Source organism: Sus scrofa, unplaced genomic scaffold (genome assembly GCF_000003025.6).
Source record: "Sus scrofa isolate TJ Tabasco breed Duroc unplaced genomic scaffold, Sscrofa11.1 Contig1914, whole genome shotgun sequence".
NCBI lineage: Eukaryota > Metazoa > Chordata > Mammalia > Artiodactyla > Suidae > Sus > Sus scrofa.
Window position 1 is genome coordinate 3499328 of NW_018084979.1, and position 14556 is coordinate 3513883.

Below are 14556 nucleotides of genomic sequence, written 5' to 3' on the forward strand. Positions count from 1 at the left end.
CAGCCCGGCAGGCGGGGAGGGCGCGGCGGCGGCGGCAGCGCGGAGACGGGCGCGGGCGGAGGACGCGGGCTGACTGTGCGCGCCGACCATGGCCTCCAAGTGCCCCAAGTGCGACAAGACCGTGTACTTCGGTGAGTGGTCGGCCGGGCCAGCGCCGCGCCGCCCTTCGCGGCCCGCTCCCTGCTGCAGGGCCGCGCGCCCCCATCGCCACTTGGCGAGCACAGGGCCACCGCCCCAGGATGCGCGGCCCCGATCTGGCTCGCCGCGCTGCCCACGCGGGTGCGGCCAGAAGGGGGTGCGGCGACGAGCTGGGGGCAGCCGCACCCGAACCCCGAAGCGGCCGGTCGGGGGCTCGAGGCCGGGCGGGCGGGGGCGCGTGGTTGCCCACCCCCCCACGCCCCCGGGATGAGGCCGGGCTTGGGGAGCGCTCAGGTTCGCGGGCGCGCATCGCGATCCTCCCGGGGCGTGCGGAACCGGGCGGGGTCGGGCGGGGTCGGGCCGGGGCAGCAAGCTCGCGGCTCCTCGCGAGCCCTTTCTCACAGCTCCGAGTCCTGCCTCCCCGCGGACACGTGGCCAGGCCGGCGCGGCCCCGACCCGTGACCCCGAACTCCCACCCCGACCTCTGCCCAAGCCAGGCTGGGCCTGATCTGGGCTCTGCCTAGACTCAGTCCATGTGGGGGCGACCTTGGCCTCTACCTCCTGCGTGTGCCAACGCGCTCCATTCCTTGGCATAAGTTCCCCAGGACTTTCCCGCGGGTGGGGTGGGGTGACAAACGAGTCCCCACAAGCATGAGAGGATGCTGGAGCCCAGGTGGCCAGGCCCCTGCTTCCTCAAGGTCAGAACAGGCACCGAGGTCTCAGGGTAGGAGGGGTTGTCTCTGTCAGGACACCACCTGGATCATGTCGTGTCCCCCCCCCCCCCCCCCCCCCGGCACTGCTCACCCTGTCTCTGGCGCTCCCACCCTGTTGCCTGGCTCACTCGCCCCCCCTCCCTCATTCTGGCTGATCCCCCCTCCCCCCGACTTTGCCAAGGCGGTGGCGGAGTCCCTGCCCACCCAGCCTCCCACCAACGCCCCCACAGACAGACTTAGTGGCAGAAGCCAGGATGGCCAGAAAGGCAGGGACAGACGGGGGACCCTTCTATTGTCATCCTAGGGGCAGTGGTCAGGGTCTGGGATGGGGACGGGCTGAGGGGAAGATGGCCACTTGGCCTCCAAGCTGACCAGAGGGAGGAGGCAGACGTTGTTTGCTGTTCCCAGAGGGGAGGGACCCGATTGGGCCTGGAGAGCTTCTGGCCTGGCTGGAAGCCGAGGGGCTTCCGGCTGCCTCCCAGGAGCCCGCCCAGCTCTCAGTGCCCGTCCCAGATGGGGCTCATCCCTCTAAGACTCAGAGTGGGGGCCAGTTCCAGGGCCCTCCTGCTAGCCCCACGGCTCACAACTGTGGCTCCAGACAGGCCAGCTCAGGACTGGGCTGACAGTTCCATGGACAACCCGGAAAAGCGCTTCTGCCTGCTTGGGCGGCTGCTGGCTCCCAGCAGAAAACAAAGGCGGCTCAGACCCGGCTGGCTTCTGTCCTGGTCTGGAGGCGCTGGTGGAGGAAGGGGCTCGGGAGGGGCCAGGGTCTGGCCCACTTCCAGTCAGGCTGCATCCCAGCAGTCAGCACCCCAGAACCTGGGCCAGGCGCTGAGGGACCTCAGGATGCTGACTCTTCGTGTCCCCAACAACTGTGCAGCCGAGCGGGAGCCGGTTCCCTTCCAGGCTATTAGACGCAATCGATTCTGCCTTCCCAGCGTGCCCGCTGACCTGCCCAGCGGGTGCGCGGGTCATTCCCCTGCCCTCGCGGCCACATCCTAAAGGCCGGCCAGTGCAGAGTGGTTCTGGCAGCCCTGAGCTGCGGAGGAGAACTGGGAGAGGACGCCAGGCTGGCATGGGATCCGAGCCCGCCTTGTGCTCAGCCAGCTCCCGTCTGCCCTGGTATGGACAAGGGGGGAGGCCTGGCCAGCCTATGTCCCAGCCTCCTTGGATGGATTGTCCAGAAGGATCTAAGCCCATGCTGCCCCCAGGAAGGGGGTGGTGGGTGGGGATCCTGAAGGCGACCCCTGGCCTGGCCAGGCCCAGCAGGTTCCACCTGGGCCGTCGGCAACTAGCACCCAGGGCCCCGAGACTGGGCCATCAGGAGGTTCTCACTGCCCTCCGGCAGCAGCCACGGGCCTCCCGGGGCTGGGACGTCCTGGCCAGGCCCTCTCTCCCTGCTCTGCCGGGACCCAGGGGAGGCCTGGCCCAGGCAAAGACCTCTCAGTGAGGGAGACCAGAAGAGCCCCTGGTCCTCAGCCTCCTTGGGGGGCGTAGCCAGATCCCGCCAGGGTGGAGGGGCCCAGCCCTCCTGACCCCTGCTCCCTGATGCCTCTGGCGGGGCCCTTTCCACTGGGGCCCTTTCCACTGCGAGGAATCCCAGCCCGCTGGCTCGGCCTTTCTTCCTGCCCTGGCCTCCGCCCTTTTCCTGCCGAGCTCCCCTGGGGAAGTCTGGCTTCCGTCCATTGGGAGGCGGCTCGGCAGTCCCAGCGTGGAGCGGGGCGGGGGTGGGGGGGCAGGGAGGGCCCCCGACCTGACCCTCAGCAGCTGGTCTCAGACCCTGGGCGCCAAAGCAGCAGCCGGAGGTGGGAGGAGGGGAGCTCAGAGCTTAGGGCCGGGAAGCCAAATATAGCCAGGAGGGCCTCCGGTGGCACGGCCTCTGCACGGGGGTCGGGGGCTCTGCCAACTCCCCTAGGGCCTGATAGGAGGGGCCACGTGTGAGGAGGCCGGCGTGGGGCGGAGGGCCAGGTGTGAGCGCCAGGGTCTGAGGGAGCCGGAGCGGGGCACATGGAGGCCACAGGGCCCTGGGCCGGGACCCGGGGGTAGGTGCCCGAGGCCCTGAGGAAGAGCAGGGCCCGAGGCGCTCAAGGTGGCCCTGGTGTGCCAGGGCTGGGGGCGTGGGGAGGACAGCGGGGCAGCGGCAGCCGAGCTCCGGAGGGCAGCCGGGCGCTGGCCCTGACCTGCCCTCCTGTCCCAGCTGAGAAGGTGAGCTCCCTGGGCAAGGACTGGCACAGATTCTGCCTCAGGTGCGAACACTGCAGCAAGACGCTGACGCCCGGGGGCCATGCCGAGGTGAGCCCTCCCCCGGGCAGGGAGGGGGGCCAAGGATCCAGGCCGGGGCGCCGCCCTCACCCCCTGCCCCTCTCTGCCTAGCACGACGGGAAGCCCTTCTGCCACAAGCCCTGCTATGCCACGCTGTTCGGACCCAAAGGTGAGCCTGTGCCTGGCCCTGGCCCTGGGAGGGGTGGCCAGCGTGGACCCCCCACCAAGCACAGACTGGGGGCCGGCAGGACGCTGGGGGGGCTGTGGGCTCCCCGCACCCCCTCTCCCCTTGCCCAGCCCCTCCCGCCCTTGGCCCACTGGTGCCCTCTGGGTCGGGGGTCCTGACCCCTCAGTGGGCTGCGGAGGGCACTTTTCCGAGAGGTTGGGAGGTGGCCCTGAGGGCCGGCTGGTGGGAAAGGCCTACAGAGCCCGCCGCCCGACAGGGGTGAATATCGGTGGAGCCGGGTCCTACATCTACGAGAAGCCCTCTGCAGAGAGACCTCAGGTCACTGGCCCCATCGAGGTCCCCGTGGCCCGAGCTGAGGAGCGGAAGGCCGGCGGCCCCCCTAAGGGGCCCAGCAAAGGTGGGCTGGGCTCCTGTCTGGGGGAGGGCGGCACAGAGGCTCTGTTGGGGCCTGACACGTCCTCCCTCCCAGCCTCCAGCGTCACCACGTTCACCGGGGAGCCCAACATGTGTCCTCGCTGCAACAAGAGGGTCTATTTCGGTGAGTGACTCCGGCCACCCCGTCCTGTGCGGTGGGGGGCGGCCTCCCCCCGGGGGGGCAGTTGCTGGGCATCACCCTCGCTCCCTGTTCCCAGCCGAGAAAGTGACGTCTCTGGGCAAGGACTGGCACCGGCCGTGCCTGCGCTGCGAGCGCTGCGGGAAGACTCTCACCCCGGGCGGGCACGCGGAGGTGAGGCTAGGCCGGGGGCGGCCGGCGGGAAGGGGGAGGGCGGCGCGGGGCGGGGCGCGCTGCCCCCTGGCGGCCAGGCCGGGGCCTGCATGGGCGCGGAGGCTCGGTGGGCGGCGCTGTCGGCGCTGCCGTCCCCCCAACTCCCTCCCAGGTGGGCAGCGGGCCTGGCCGAGGCTTTGGCAGCTGGAGGCTCAGGCGGACGGGCGCCTGGACCGGGAGGAAGTCGCCGGGGGAGCGAGGCCCACGGCCCCCGGCCTCACCGCCCCTGTCCTGTTCCTAGCACGACGGCCAGCCCTACTGCCACAAGCCCTGCTACGGAATACTCTTCGGACCCAAGGGTGAGTGTGGCCAGGAGGGTCGGGATGTGCCCATCCCCCTCCCCGCTTCCTACCACCCTCGCGTCTCTCTCTGCAGGAGTGAACACCGGAGCCGTGGGCAGCTACATCTATGACAAGGACCCCGAGGGCAAAGTTCAGCCCTAGGCCCCCAGCCCCCTCTGCGGGCCTCGGGCCCATCCGCGCAGGCCCCTGGCCCAGGGCCCACCGCTTGGCTCTGTGGGGGAGCGGCCCCCGCCCAGTCCCAGCTCAGCACCCATCCGTTGGCGGCGGCGGCGCCCGGGTGTGGAGAGGAGGAAGCCCGCTGCACCAACTCCAGGGCCTGCCCACCCACCCCTTTTCTCTGGGTGTGTCTGCCCTTGTGTCCCCAGCCGACCCTTACCCTCTTTTGTGTCCTCCCGGCCCCCCGTGTGCCCATGTCTGCGTCTCCTGGCCCCACATGCCCCCGTGTGTCCCTTGGTCCTGGGTGGGCCTTCCTGAGCGGGCCGCCCCACTCGCCCCTCCTGCTGCCCCGTTCCTGCCCCACAGTGTTATTTATGCCTCCCTGGCCGGTGACAGGCACGGTCTCGCCCCTCACAGTGTTCCCAAGTGGAGGGCGGCCTGCCTGGAGCCCTCTGCCCGTCTCCCACGCTGCCACGCCAGCACCCGCCCCTCACCCTCACATGGTTCACACTCAGCTGCGGGACTTCTGCTGCCAATAAAGGGTTTGAGGATCGCAGGTCCCAGCACTGAGTCTGTGGCTGTGGGATGGACTTGGATCCAAGGTGGTGTCCCTTCGTCCCGTCCACGGATGCTCCCGACACCCCTGGGCCCAGCTTCTGAGGCTGATGGCAGGCAGGGAGGCTCGGGTTTGGGCTGGTTTAGGCCGCGGTGCCAACACTGCGTTGGGGTGGGGCCCTGAGAGGAAAGAGACTGGATGAAGGGGGGGCATCGGGGGAGGGGTCCTGGTCCCCAGACCTGGGCACCCACACCAGGAGGTGCCTGGATCCTTCAGAGACCCGGGAAAGAGAGCAGAGGACAGGAGTCGTGGAAGAGAGAGGGTCAGATGACCAGAGGAGGCCCCCCCCCCACCCGGCAGGGGGAGCGGCCAGGGAAGGAGGAGCCTGGAATTGCAGAGGGCTTTGGCGGGGAGGTGACCAGCTTGCCTCGGCGCTGGGGAGGCCAGGACAGCCTGCGGGCCTAGGTGCTCCTGCCTGACCAGCGTTCCTGCGTCTGGGTTTGCAGTGCGGAAGGCGTCCCCTCAGGGGCCGTCCTGAGCCCCTCTGAGCAGCCCCCTTGCCGGCTGCCTTGGCTTTATCTGCCGCTCCCGGGCATCCCACCAGGGGGCGCCCCTTCTCGCCCACTCTGGGCGCTGGGGCGGGGCCCTTGCCGATCTCCCCTCGACCGCGCAGCCCCGCTCCGGAGCGCTCCCAGCACCACACCCTCAGATGCCTCGCCCACCGCCCTCCGGGAGCCGGGAGCAGACGGGCCTGGTTACTTATGGGCCCATGTCCCCAGCACCGTGGGCGCCTGGATCCGTATGTGCCCTGCTCCCCGGGGCCAGCTTGCCGCACCCCAGGCCTTGGCACAGGCCCCTCCCCGGCGCAGCCTCCAGTCCACTGGCGCAGACACAGCTGAGCCTGGACGCCGAGCCCATTGTCCTTCGAGCAGCCATCCGTGTCCCAGGGGTGGAGCGGCCGGCTCCAGTGCCCGGTGTCCGCTTGCCTGGCCGCCCTCCTCCTGGCCAGCCCAGGCGCCCGGCATGGGCTGCAGCGTCTCCCGGCACCGGGCCGGCTCCGAGAATGCAGCCAGGAGGTGCAGGCGGGTTGTGCTGCCCTGCGGGTAGGAGGCGCTGGAGCAGGCGCCCGGGGGTCACCCAGTCCCCGCGCCAGGCAGAGGGGAGTTTCGGGCGAGTAAAAGTACAAGGCGGCGCTCAGAGGAGGGCCTGGGCGATTCCCCTCCCCGCTCCCCCTCCCTCCCGCCAGGCCGAGGCTCCTAAGTTGGGGGGTCGTTTGGGGGAGAACGCAGACTTCCCTGAGCATCCCCAGGCCCGCCCTTGCTGAGGGCTCCCAGTGTCGGATGGGAAATTCCTGCCCTGCGGCCGGTGAGGGGCTGCCCGGAGGCTGCCCCGAGCGCAGCCCGGCGCCTCCCTCGGGAGGCTAGGGTGGAAACTACCCCTGGGGGTCGATGTGGCGTGCGGAGCTCCCTACCCCGACACCCGGCCAGGGCCGGGGCCTATTCCGGGGGGGGGGGGCCTGGGGGAGGGGTGGCGAGGTCTCCTGGGGGAGGATCGCCCCGTCCCCGCCTGGAACGCAGTGCCCTCCCGCCCTCCGGTCTGGCCCGGGGAGGCGCGTTCCATTTCCTGCGTGAGGAGGGTGCCGCGCCTCCGTGTTTGTGTCGAGGGGTTGTCGTGGAAACCGGGGCGGGGCAGCTACCAGCGGTCTCTGCGCGGTCGCTGGGTGTCGCCGGTGGGGGCCGCGCGCTGCCGGGGTTTCCTCGGTGACACCAGCTCCAGGAAGCCTCCCCACAAGCCAGGTGTTTCCTCGGGCGCCCCCGCGAGACTCAAGGGAGGCGGGAATGGGCGCCTGGGCCCGGGTGTGCGGTCTTCCCCACCTCCCCTGCCTGCCCTCCACCACCCACCCGCCACCCCTTTCCCAGCCAGTGAGGCGGCCCCGAAATGCCATCTAACCATCCCTCCACCCTCCAGAACCCCAGGGCTGGGCATAGCAGCGCCCGGCCTCCTCCGCCATCTTGCGTCCCGGCCGCACCCCACTTCCTGGCCAGGACCCTCCAAGCCCCACCTTGCACCCCACCTCTGACATGGGCCCTGGCCGCTACCCTGACCCCTGCAGGCATCTCTGAGGCATCGGCTCTGGCTGCAGCTCCCTCTGCCTCCACTTCCTGAGGCCCAGGATCCTCTGACCCTGGCCCTAGACCCTCAGCCCTGCTCCCTCCCAGCCCTGCCTGGCTTCCCCTGGGCCAGGGACACCCCCTCTCCCTGCCCTAGGGAGGGCAGCCCCCCCCTCCCCCGGCCACTGCTGGAGGCTCTGAGGACCCCGCCCAGCTCAGGCTGCCCTTCCCGAACTTCTTCAGGGCTGAAGGAACATGGCTTTTCTCCTGTCCCAGGTCCACGCACCTGCGCACTGGCCACTGGCTGTGACCCCCCCCGGGGGGGGGGGCGAGGGTCAAGAAATCACCTAGTGCCTGTGACCGTGACTCTGGGCCACTGGGGGTTGGGCTAGGCAAGGACTCGCAGGAGACCAGGGCGGCCAGGGGTGGACTGTGCATTTTCTCTCGCCTGCTGGCCCGCTGGCTGCAGGGGTGGGTTTGGGGCCCTGAGGCTGGACTGGTGAGGCTGGGATTTGAGGCGGTTCCCGGATTCTTGGGATCCAGGCTCGGCCTGGGGCTGGTAGGGGGAGGGCAGGAGCAGCCCACCTGGCCGAAGGAGTTCAAGGTCATCCACGCCCCACCCCCAACCCCCAGCACCTCAGAGGAGAGGAGCCTCCGCCCGAGGCCAGCTGAGGCCTGGCGGGCAGATCAAAGCCCATCCGGGTAAAGCCGTCCAGCCCCTTCCCCGGCCTCGCCCCCCCCGGGGGGCGGGGGCAGGACCTTGGGGCAGACAGGGGTCCTGAGAGACAAGCTGCTAAAAATAGGCCATGGGAATGTCTGCATGCTTGTGACTCAGCGGGTCCTGGGGGAAGGGCAGGGAGGGGTGTCCTCCCCCTGGCCGGCTCCGCACTTGTCCCGGAGCATGTGTGGGCCCCTCAGGGCCTTCAGGTGCGGGAACACTGGACAGGCCTGCCTCCAGGCAAGGGACAGCCTTCCACCTGTCCACAATGAGGAGGGGGCCTGGGGATGGGGGCAGTGGGTGGGGGCTAGTCCCAGGACGATAGGGAAAGGCCTGAGGCAAGTGCCGGCCTGTGGAGTGGTGGGGGGCGGGGAGGGGCAGCGCTCCCTCCGCCCCCGAGGGGCCGAACTTGCCCTGCTGCGGGCACTGGATTTCTCAGTGGTCACTGGGGCCCAGCCCTGCCTTCACGGGTTCTGCCGGTGCCAGGGGCCTAAGCAAGCCCTGTCCTGAGGCCCCATCCAGAGTTCTGCGGCAGGGCGGGGACCTGCCCGGTTCCTGCCTGGGTCTCCAGCTGAGCCTGGGCAGGGCTTGAGCAGGCCACGAAGAGGGTGCGGGAGGGTGCAGGGCGGGGTGACCTTGGCGGGACAGCCAGAACCCCATGGTGGCCTCCCCCAGGGCCGGGCCTGGGTGCCCTCACACTTCCTTGATGCTGAGTGGATATTCTGGGCCCAGAGGCAGCCTGGGGCAAGGAGCTGTCCTGGCCACTCTGTCCCTGACACCCCAGACGCAGCCCTGGTGCCTCCGGCCTTTGCTGGGAGGAAGAGCTGTGGGCGGAGGTGCTGACAGCACCGGGGGCTGCACCGTGCAGAGGAAGGCCTATCGCTCTATCTTCCATGTGTTCCTGCAACAAATGCCACCAGCGCCCCAAAAGAGTAAGGCAAGGGTGGAGGGCCAGGCAGGGCGGGGCTGTGGTCTCTGTCGGGTTGACCTTGGGGCAGGTCAGGGCCCCTCCCCGACAAGTGCATCTGGGCAGTTAAGCTGACAGAAGCCAGAATCCTGCACCCAGCCAAGCCTCAGAGGGCAGCGAGCCTGGCCGTAGGGAGGAAGAAGATGCCCTCCCGGCACAGCCCCCTGACTGAGGGAGGGGCACAGCTTGAGGGGTCCCCACGACCATGGGCAGCATGGGCAGACAGGACAGGTAGGGAGCTGGGGGTTAGAGGGACAGGCCAGTCTGTGGCTGAAGCTTTGGCAAGGTTCCAGGGGGAGAGAGAGAGAGAGGAAGAGGGAGTGTGTGTGTGTGTGTGTGTGTGTGTGTGTATGTGTGTGTGTTGAGTGTCTGGAAAAACTGTGCTATGTACCAACCAGAGGGCAACACCCATGGCTCTTGGCCCCCTTGGCATCCTCCCCGCCAGCACTGTGGCCATGGCAACGGCAATAACAGCAGAGAAGGCCAGGAAGAGACTCATCACCCTGCTTTTCAAGGGGGGGTCTCAGCCCCCTCACCCGCTGGGTTTGGAGGGGGTGTGGGTTTGGAGTCCCCGTGTGGCAGGCAGGGCCATCCCCGGGGCCAGGTGAGTGGAGAGGAGGACAAGCCTGGCTCACTGCCCCACCTGCCCAGAGCCCGGGGCGGGCTGGACCGAAGCCTGGAAGGCAGCTGCTCTGAGTAAGGCCTCATGCACCCCAAGATACCCAGATGGACCTGCCCGTGCACAGGCATGCCTGCAGGCACACCAGCACAGCCACACCCTCAGGCGCTGGGACACACCCGTGCGCATCCTGCAACCTGCCGGTCACTGCACCTCTCGGGCACGTTGTCCTGGTGGAGTTGACCTCTGCCCAGCACACCCCCTCGGGGCAGCCTTCTCAGCGAGTTGCAAGGCGGTGTGTGCAAAGGTGTGTGGCCTGAGCCCCGGGATCCACTGTGACAGATCCCCACCTGCCCTGCCCCAGCCCCCCTGCACCCCCAGGGGTCTTGGCCCTTCATCCCCTCTGGCTGCTTCTGTCTGTCTGCGTATCTGTCCCTGGCTGTGCCTGCGTCTTCGCGCGCCCTGTTCCCCCCTCTCCCGACCCGGGCTTTCCGTCCTCCTGCCTCTCTCTGAATCATGCACCAGTACCACCCTCTGTTCCTGGCCTGGTCTGGCCGCATCAGGCACAGGCCAAGGAGACACCATGGGCCGGGCCGGGTGGGGGAGGTTGTGCTGGTGGTCTCAGTTTCAGAAATCACGCTGCAGTGCTTCCGTGCGGCGGCTGAGGCTTCAGGGCCAGAGTAGGCTGGCATGGATGTGAGGAGACTGGGAGTCCCACCAGTGCAGGGCGTGAACCCCCCCAAAGGGCAGTGAGGGGGCAGCCAGGCCCTGAGGGATCCCAGAGAAGGGTTCGAGCAGAACAGGCTTGCCAAGCCCCAGTGGAGGGGGTCCCAGGGAGGTGGGGACGACTCGGGAGGAGGCCTGGGGGGGCAGGACATGGGTGTGAGGGGACTGGGTGTGGCCCCCTCACTCCTGAACCCTGGCACCTCTCACCCCAGCCCAGCCCAGGCCCAGGGGTGCTGAGCTGGAGGCAGCCGGGCCCAAGAGGGGCCCTGACGCTGGGTGGGTGGGCTTCAGGAAGGGAGAGGTGGGGGTCGCTGTGCAGTCAGGACTGAAAGCCTTCGGGGGCGGGGGGGGGGGGGGGGGGAACCAGGAGCTCCCGGGCCCTGTCGGAACGTGGTCTCCAGCACCCTCTGTGGGGACCGGGCCTGGACAGGCCCAGCCTGGACGTTTTGTTTTTCAAGAGGAGTGTGCGGAGGGGCGGGGAGGACTCTGGTGAAGGTGGGGGGCAGGGTGCAGAGTGCTGGGAACTGGGCTCTGGTAAAGCCAAGAAACAGAGTGCGGTGTGGGGGGCACAGCGGAGCAGGGAGGTAAAGGGTCCGAGAGAGGGAGGTGGCCTGGGTGCCTGTGACCAGGAGGGTTGGGCCACGCAGTGCGGGAGCTGGCAGGGATGTTCCAGGGGGCCAGGAGACCCGACCCCACCCAGGCCACCACCACCGCCTGGGCTAAGGGGCAGATGCGGAGGCCTCCACTCCCTCTGCTGGTGGGCGCAGGCTGGCCCAGGACCCCGGAGCCCCTCGGCGCCAAGCCCCCAGGCCTTCCCCTGTCCCAGGGCGGGTGTGGTCCACGGTCTCTGGCTGGCACCAGGGAGGCGCGCCGCCCCGCGTTCCTTGGAAAGCGAACTCGACGCGCTCTGCACTCGCGCGCTTCCCGCAGAGATAAGGACCCCTCCCCTCGCCGCCCCCGCCCCTCCGAGAGGGCCTGGGCCTTGCCGCACCCGGCTCCACCTGCAGCGCCCTCAGCCTCCGCAGCTTCGGAGGCGGCGGGCATCTTGCGAATTCCCCGGGGCGATCGGAGGGACCTCGCGGGGCCGCCTGGGGCACGCTGGGGTGCGGCCCGAGGAGACCCGGACAGCCCTCGGGGTGGGGGCCTGGGGCGATACCCTCCTGGCCCCGCTTGTGATGAAGGTCAAGGGGAGTTTTGGGGGGAGGGCTACCGGCTGACACTCCCTTGGCCCGTGTCCCCAACCCTCTATCTGGGGAAGGGCCTGGCCGGGAAGGGGTCTGCGTGCTACTTTGCATCTATCTGCATTGTGGAGCTGGCCGGTCTCCTCCTCGGCTCCGATGTATCTGGTGATGGGAGTGGGGTGCTCCCTTCTGTTCCTGGGGAGCCCCCTGCTCCAGATCCTGAACCCCAAGGCTCCAGAGTCCGGGGCAAAGTGCAGGGTGCCTCCGGGCGCTCCAGTCCCGCCCCTTCAGTGAGTTCCCGAGGATCCCCTGAGCTACTCCCTGCCGTACTGCACGCTGTCGTCGGACAGGCCTGGGTGCTGCCCCAAGGCGGGGGTGGACCAGCTGACCTTTCTCGGGCCTTTGGCTTGGGGCCAAGGCCTCCAGGTCCAAGTCCCAGACTCAGGGGGCGGGGCGCTGGGGGCGGGTCCCAAGGGGGCGGGGTCCTGGGGTCCTTGAAAGGCGCGGACCCGCGGGACCCACCCAGTCCCGCGCTCGTCCGCTCCCGCCCCGCCACCCGTCCCGGACCGGCGCCGCCATGCCCAAGTGCCCCAAGTGCAACAAGGAGGTATACTTTGGTGAGTGCGCCCCACTCCCGCCCGCCCGCGCTCCAACCGCGATGCTCCGCGCCGCCCCACCCGGAAGCGCGGCCCAGGGTCCAACCCGTGGGGCCGCTCAGGTGGGCCGGGGGCGCGGGGGGACCCTGGGCACAGGCTCGGAGCGACGCCTCAGGCTGTACGCGGCCGCCTGGGTGTGCGGGTCGGGAGCTCTGCTTTGGACGGCCCTCCGTCTCTGCGCCCCGCCGTCTCTCCGGGTCCCACTGGGTCTCCCGGTTTCCGGGTCTCCTCGACTCTGGGTCTCTTGTCCGTGGGTTTCGCTCACCCGCCTCCTCTGGGTGCGCCCTGGGCGGGGACCCCGCCGGGTGGGAAGGAACGCCGGGCCCCTCCCCGGGCTAAGTAGAAACAGACGCGGAAACGGGCGCCCCGAGCGCGATCCCAGCGCGATCCCAGGCGCACTCAGATCCCAGGCGCACTCAGATCCCGGGCGCCGCCTTCCTGCCCCGGGCTCCGGGGGCCCACCCAGGGGAGTGCAGGAGGGAGTGGGAAGTCCGAGCAGAGGCGGAGGGCCTAACCCGGGGTCAGCTCCAGACCCCAAATCCGCTAGCCGCCTCCTCCACCACCCCCCCTCCAAGCCCCCAGGGGCCCACCCAGGACCAGGGCCCACCCAGCTTGTTTGCCTGGATTGGCTAGGGACTGGAGGTGTCACCCCTCACCCTTGGGGCACAGGTGCCAGCTGAGGCTCTGGGTGGGCCGCCAGGCCTGGGTGGGCGCGGCCTTGAGCAGAGGTGGCCAGAGAAGGAGGTGTGTGAGCTGGTGAGTGTGCCATGTGTCCCCAAAGCAGGATCCCACTTCACGGGGGCCTTGTCTGTACCTCCACAGCTGAGCGGGTGACCTCCCTGGGGAAGGACTGGCACCGGCCTTGCCTGAAGTGTGAGAAATGTGGAAAGACGCTGACCTCGGGGGGCCATGCCGAGGTGAGTAGGGCCTAGGGGGGGCGGGGCACCAGGGCAGAGGGGGGACAGGCCCTCACTCACGGCGGCACTTCTCTCTGCAGCATGAGGGCAAGCCCTACTGCAACCACCCCTGCTACGCGGCCATGTTCGGACCCAAAGGTATGCTCCCCACCGCCTCCCACCCAGACCCCCCCCCCAGGCCCGCCCCCTCTAACCTGCCCACTACTCTCTCGGCAGGCTTTGGACGCGGTGGAGCCGAGAGTCACACCTTCAAGTAAACCCAGGTGCGCTCCCCATCTGCCTCATGCCACCCTGCTCCGCTGGCCCTGAGGACCGGGTCCCCCACACCGAGCGAGCTCTCACCACTCACTGGGCCTGTTTCTCTCGCACAGGTTTTGGAGACCTCATCCCTGGCTGCCCGCCAGGCCACTGCCCGTCTAGGCTGATGGCAGGCCTTCTCCACAGGCACCTGTAGACCCCGTGTCCTCAATAAACGGAACACTCGGAAGCCCTGCTTATGTGTGTGTGTGTCACCCAGGCAACCGTGCAGAGCCCTTGCTTGCTCCTCCGGCTGCAGCCAGCCTTGCCGTCCCTGCCCAGCTCGGGGCTGGGGTGCTCTGTGGGGGGACTGCCATCCTGGACAGGCCCTCGGCCAGCCCTGCGATGCCCAGCCCTCCTCTGCGGTGCTGGGATGCGTGAGCCGGAACTCAAAGCCACAGGGTGAATCTGCCGAGCTGGTTCCGTTTTTGAGAAGCTTTGCTGGGGAGCCTGGCCTGCCCTACCCACTTCCTGCTGCTCTACCCGTGACCCCCGTTCCCCATCCCTACAGCACCCTGCTGGTGCAGCCAGGACACCACCCCCCTCATCTGCTCCGGCCCTGTGCCCAGGGCCTAGTAAGTGGCTGGGGACTTGGAGGACTGGCTGTGCAGCGACGGCTAGGGGCTCTCTGGAAACCCCATGTCAATTCGGGCAGCAGCTGCAGACTGGGCCACCCGCAGAGCCCTCTCCGCCCTCCCCCAACTGGCCACTCACACGCAGGCCCTAGCAGAGGGCCACCACCCCAGGCTTGGCTGATCTAAAGAGCCCAGAGGGGTCATCTCAGCCTTGCATGTGGCCTTGGCCCTGCCCCACGGCCTGAGCCGGACAGGCACATGGGGCCCCAGGGTGGTGCGCGGGTCCCATCTGTGTGTGCGCACGCGTGTGCATTGGTGCAGAGAGGGAAAGACTGGGTGATAAACATTGCGGGCGGGGGGCGTGGGAGTGCTTCTGGGGACAGACGGAATGGGCTGGGGCCGAGGGATCAGAGGGTGAAAGTGAGGCTGGCTTTCTCAGTGGTGGGGTGGGGTGGGGCTGGGGCGGAGGTGTCTTCTGGGGGCCCGGGGACTGAGGGCTTTGTGGCCAGAGCAGGCAGCGTGGGGAGTCTACCCTGAGGCGCTGGGAGAGGCAGCGCTGGAAGCCTTAGAGGGCAGCCCTGGGGTGAGTGCTGAGCCAAGGCAGAGTGGGGTGGGGAGGAGAGCACTCGGAGCAGGAGGCCCAACAGGTGCAAAGCCTGGAGAGGGAAGGGGCCCGCTGGGTTTCAGAGACAGCGGATCAGGAACCACG

At 69.0% G+C, this 14556-nt stretch overlaps 2 protein-coding genes across 3 annotated transcripts; both read left to right on the forward strand.

Annotated features, from left to right (window-relative positions):
• Positions 1 to 5080, forward strand: CRIP2 (cysteine rich protein 2). 2 transcript variants are annotated; one of them, XM_021081649.1, is made up of 8 exons: positions 3 to 131; positions 3049 to 3143; positions 3225 to 3282; positions 3557 to 3697; positions 3770 to 3838; positions 3933 to 4027; positions 4308 to 4365; positions 4442 to 5080. In XM_021081649.1, exons 1-8 carry the CDS (start codon positions 89 to 91, stop codon positions 4507 to 4509), a joined length of 627 nt encoding a protein of 208 aa, XP_020937308.1. In that variant the 5' UTR covers positions 3 to 88; the 3' UTR covers positions 4510 to 5080. The 2 variants fall into 2 exon arrangements, with proteins under 2 accessions (XP_020937307.1, XP_020937308.1); XM_021081648.1 differs by having other exon boundaries at positions 1 to 131; positions 3557 to 3838.
• Positions 5081 to 11669: 6589 nt separating this feature from the next.
• LOC110258364 (cysteine-rich protein 1) lies at positions 11670 to 13462 on the forward strand. Its single transcript, XM_021081650.1, has 5 exons — positions 11670 to 12019; positions 12881 to 12975; positions 13056 to 13113; positions 13192 to 13238; positions 13347 to 13462. Exons 1-4 carry the CDS (start codon positions 11980 to 11982, stop codon positions 13230 to 13232), a joined length of 234 nt encoding a protein of 77 aa, XP_020937309.1. The 5' UTR covers positions 11670 to 11979; the 3' UTR covers positions 13233 to 13238; positions 13347 to 13462.
• The last annotated feature ends 1094 nt before the right edge of the window (positions 13463 to 14556 follow it).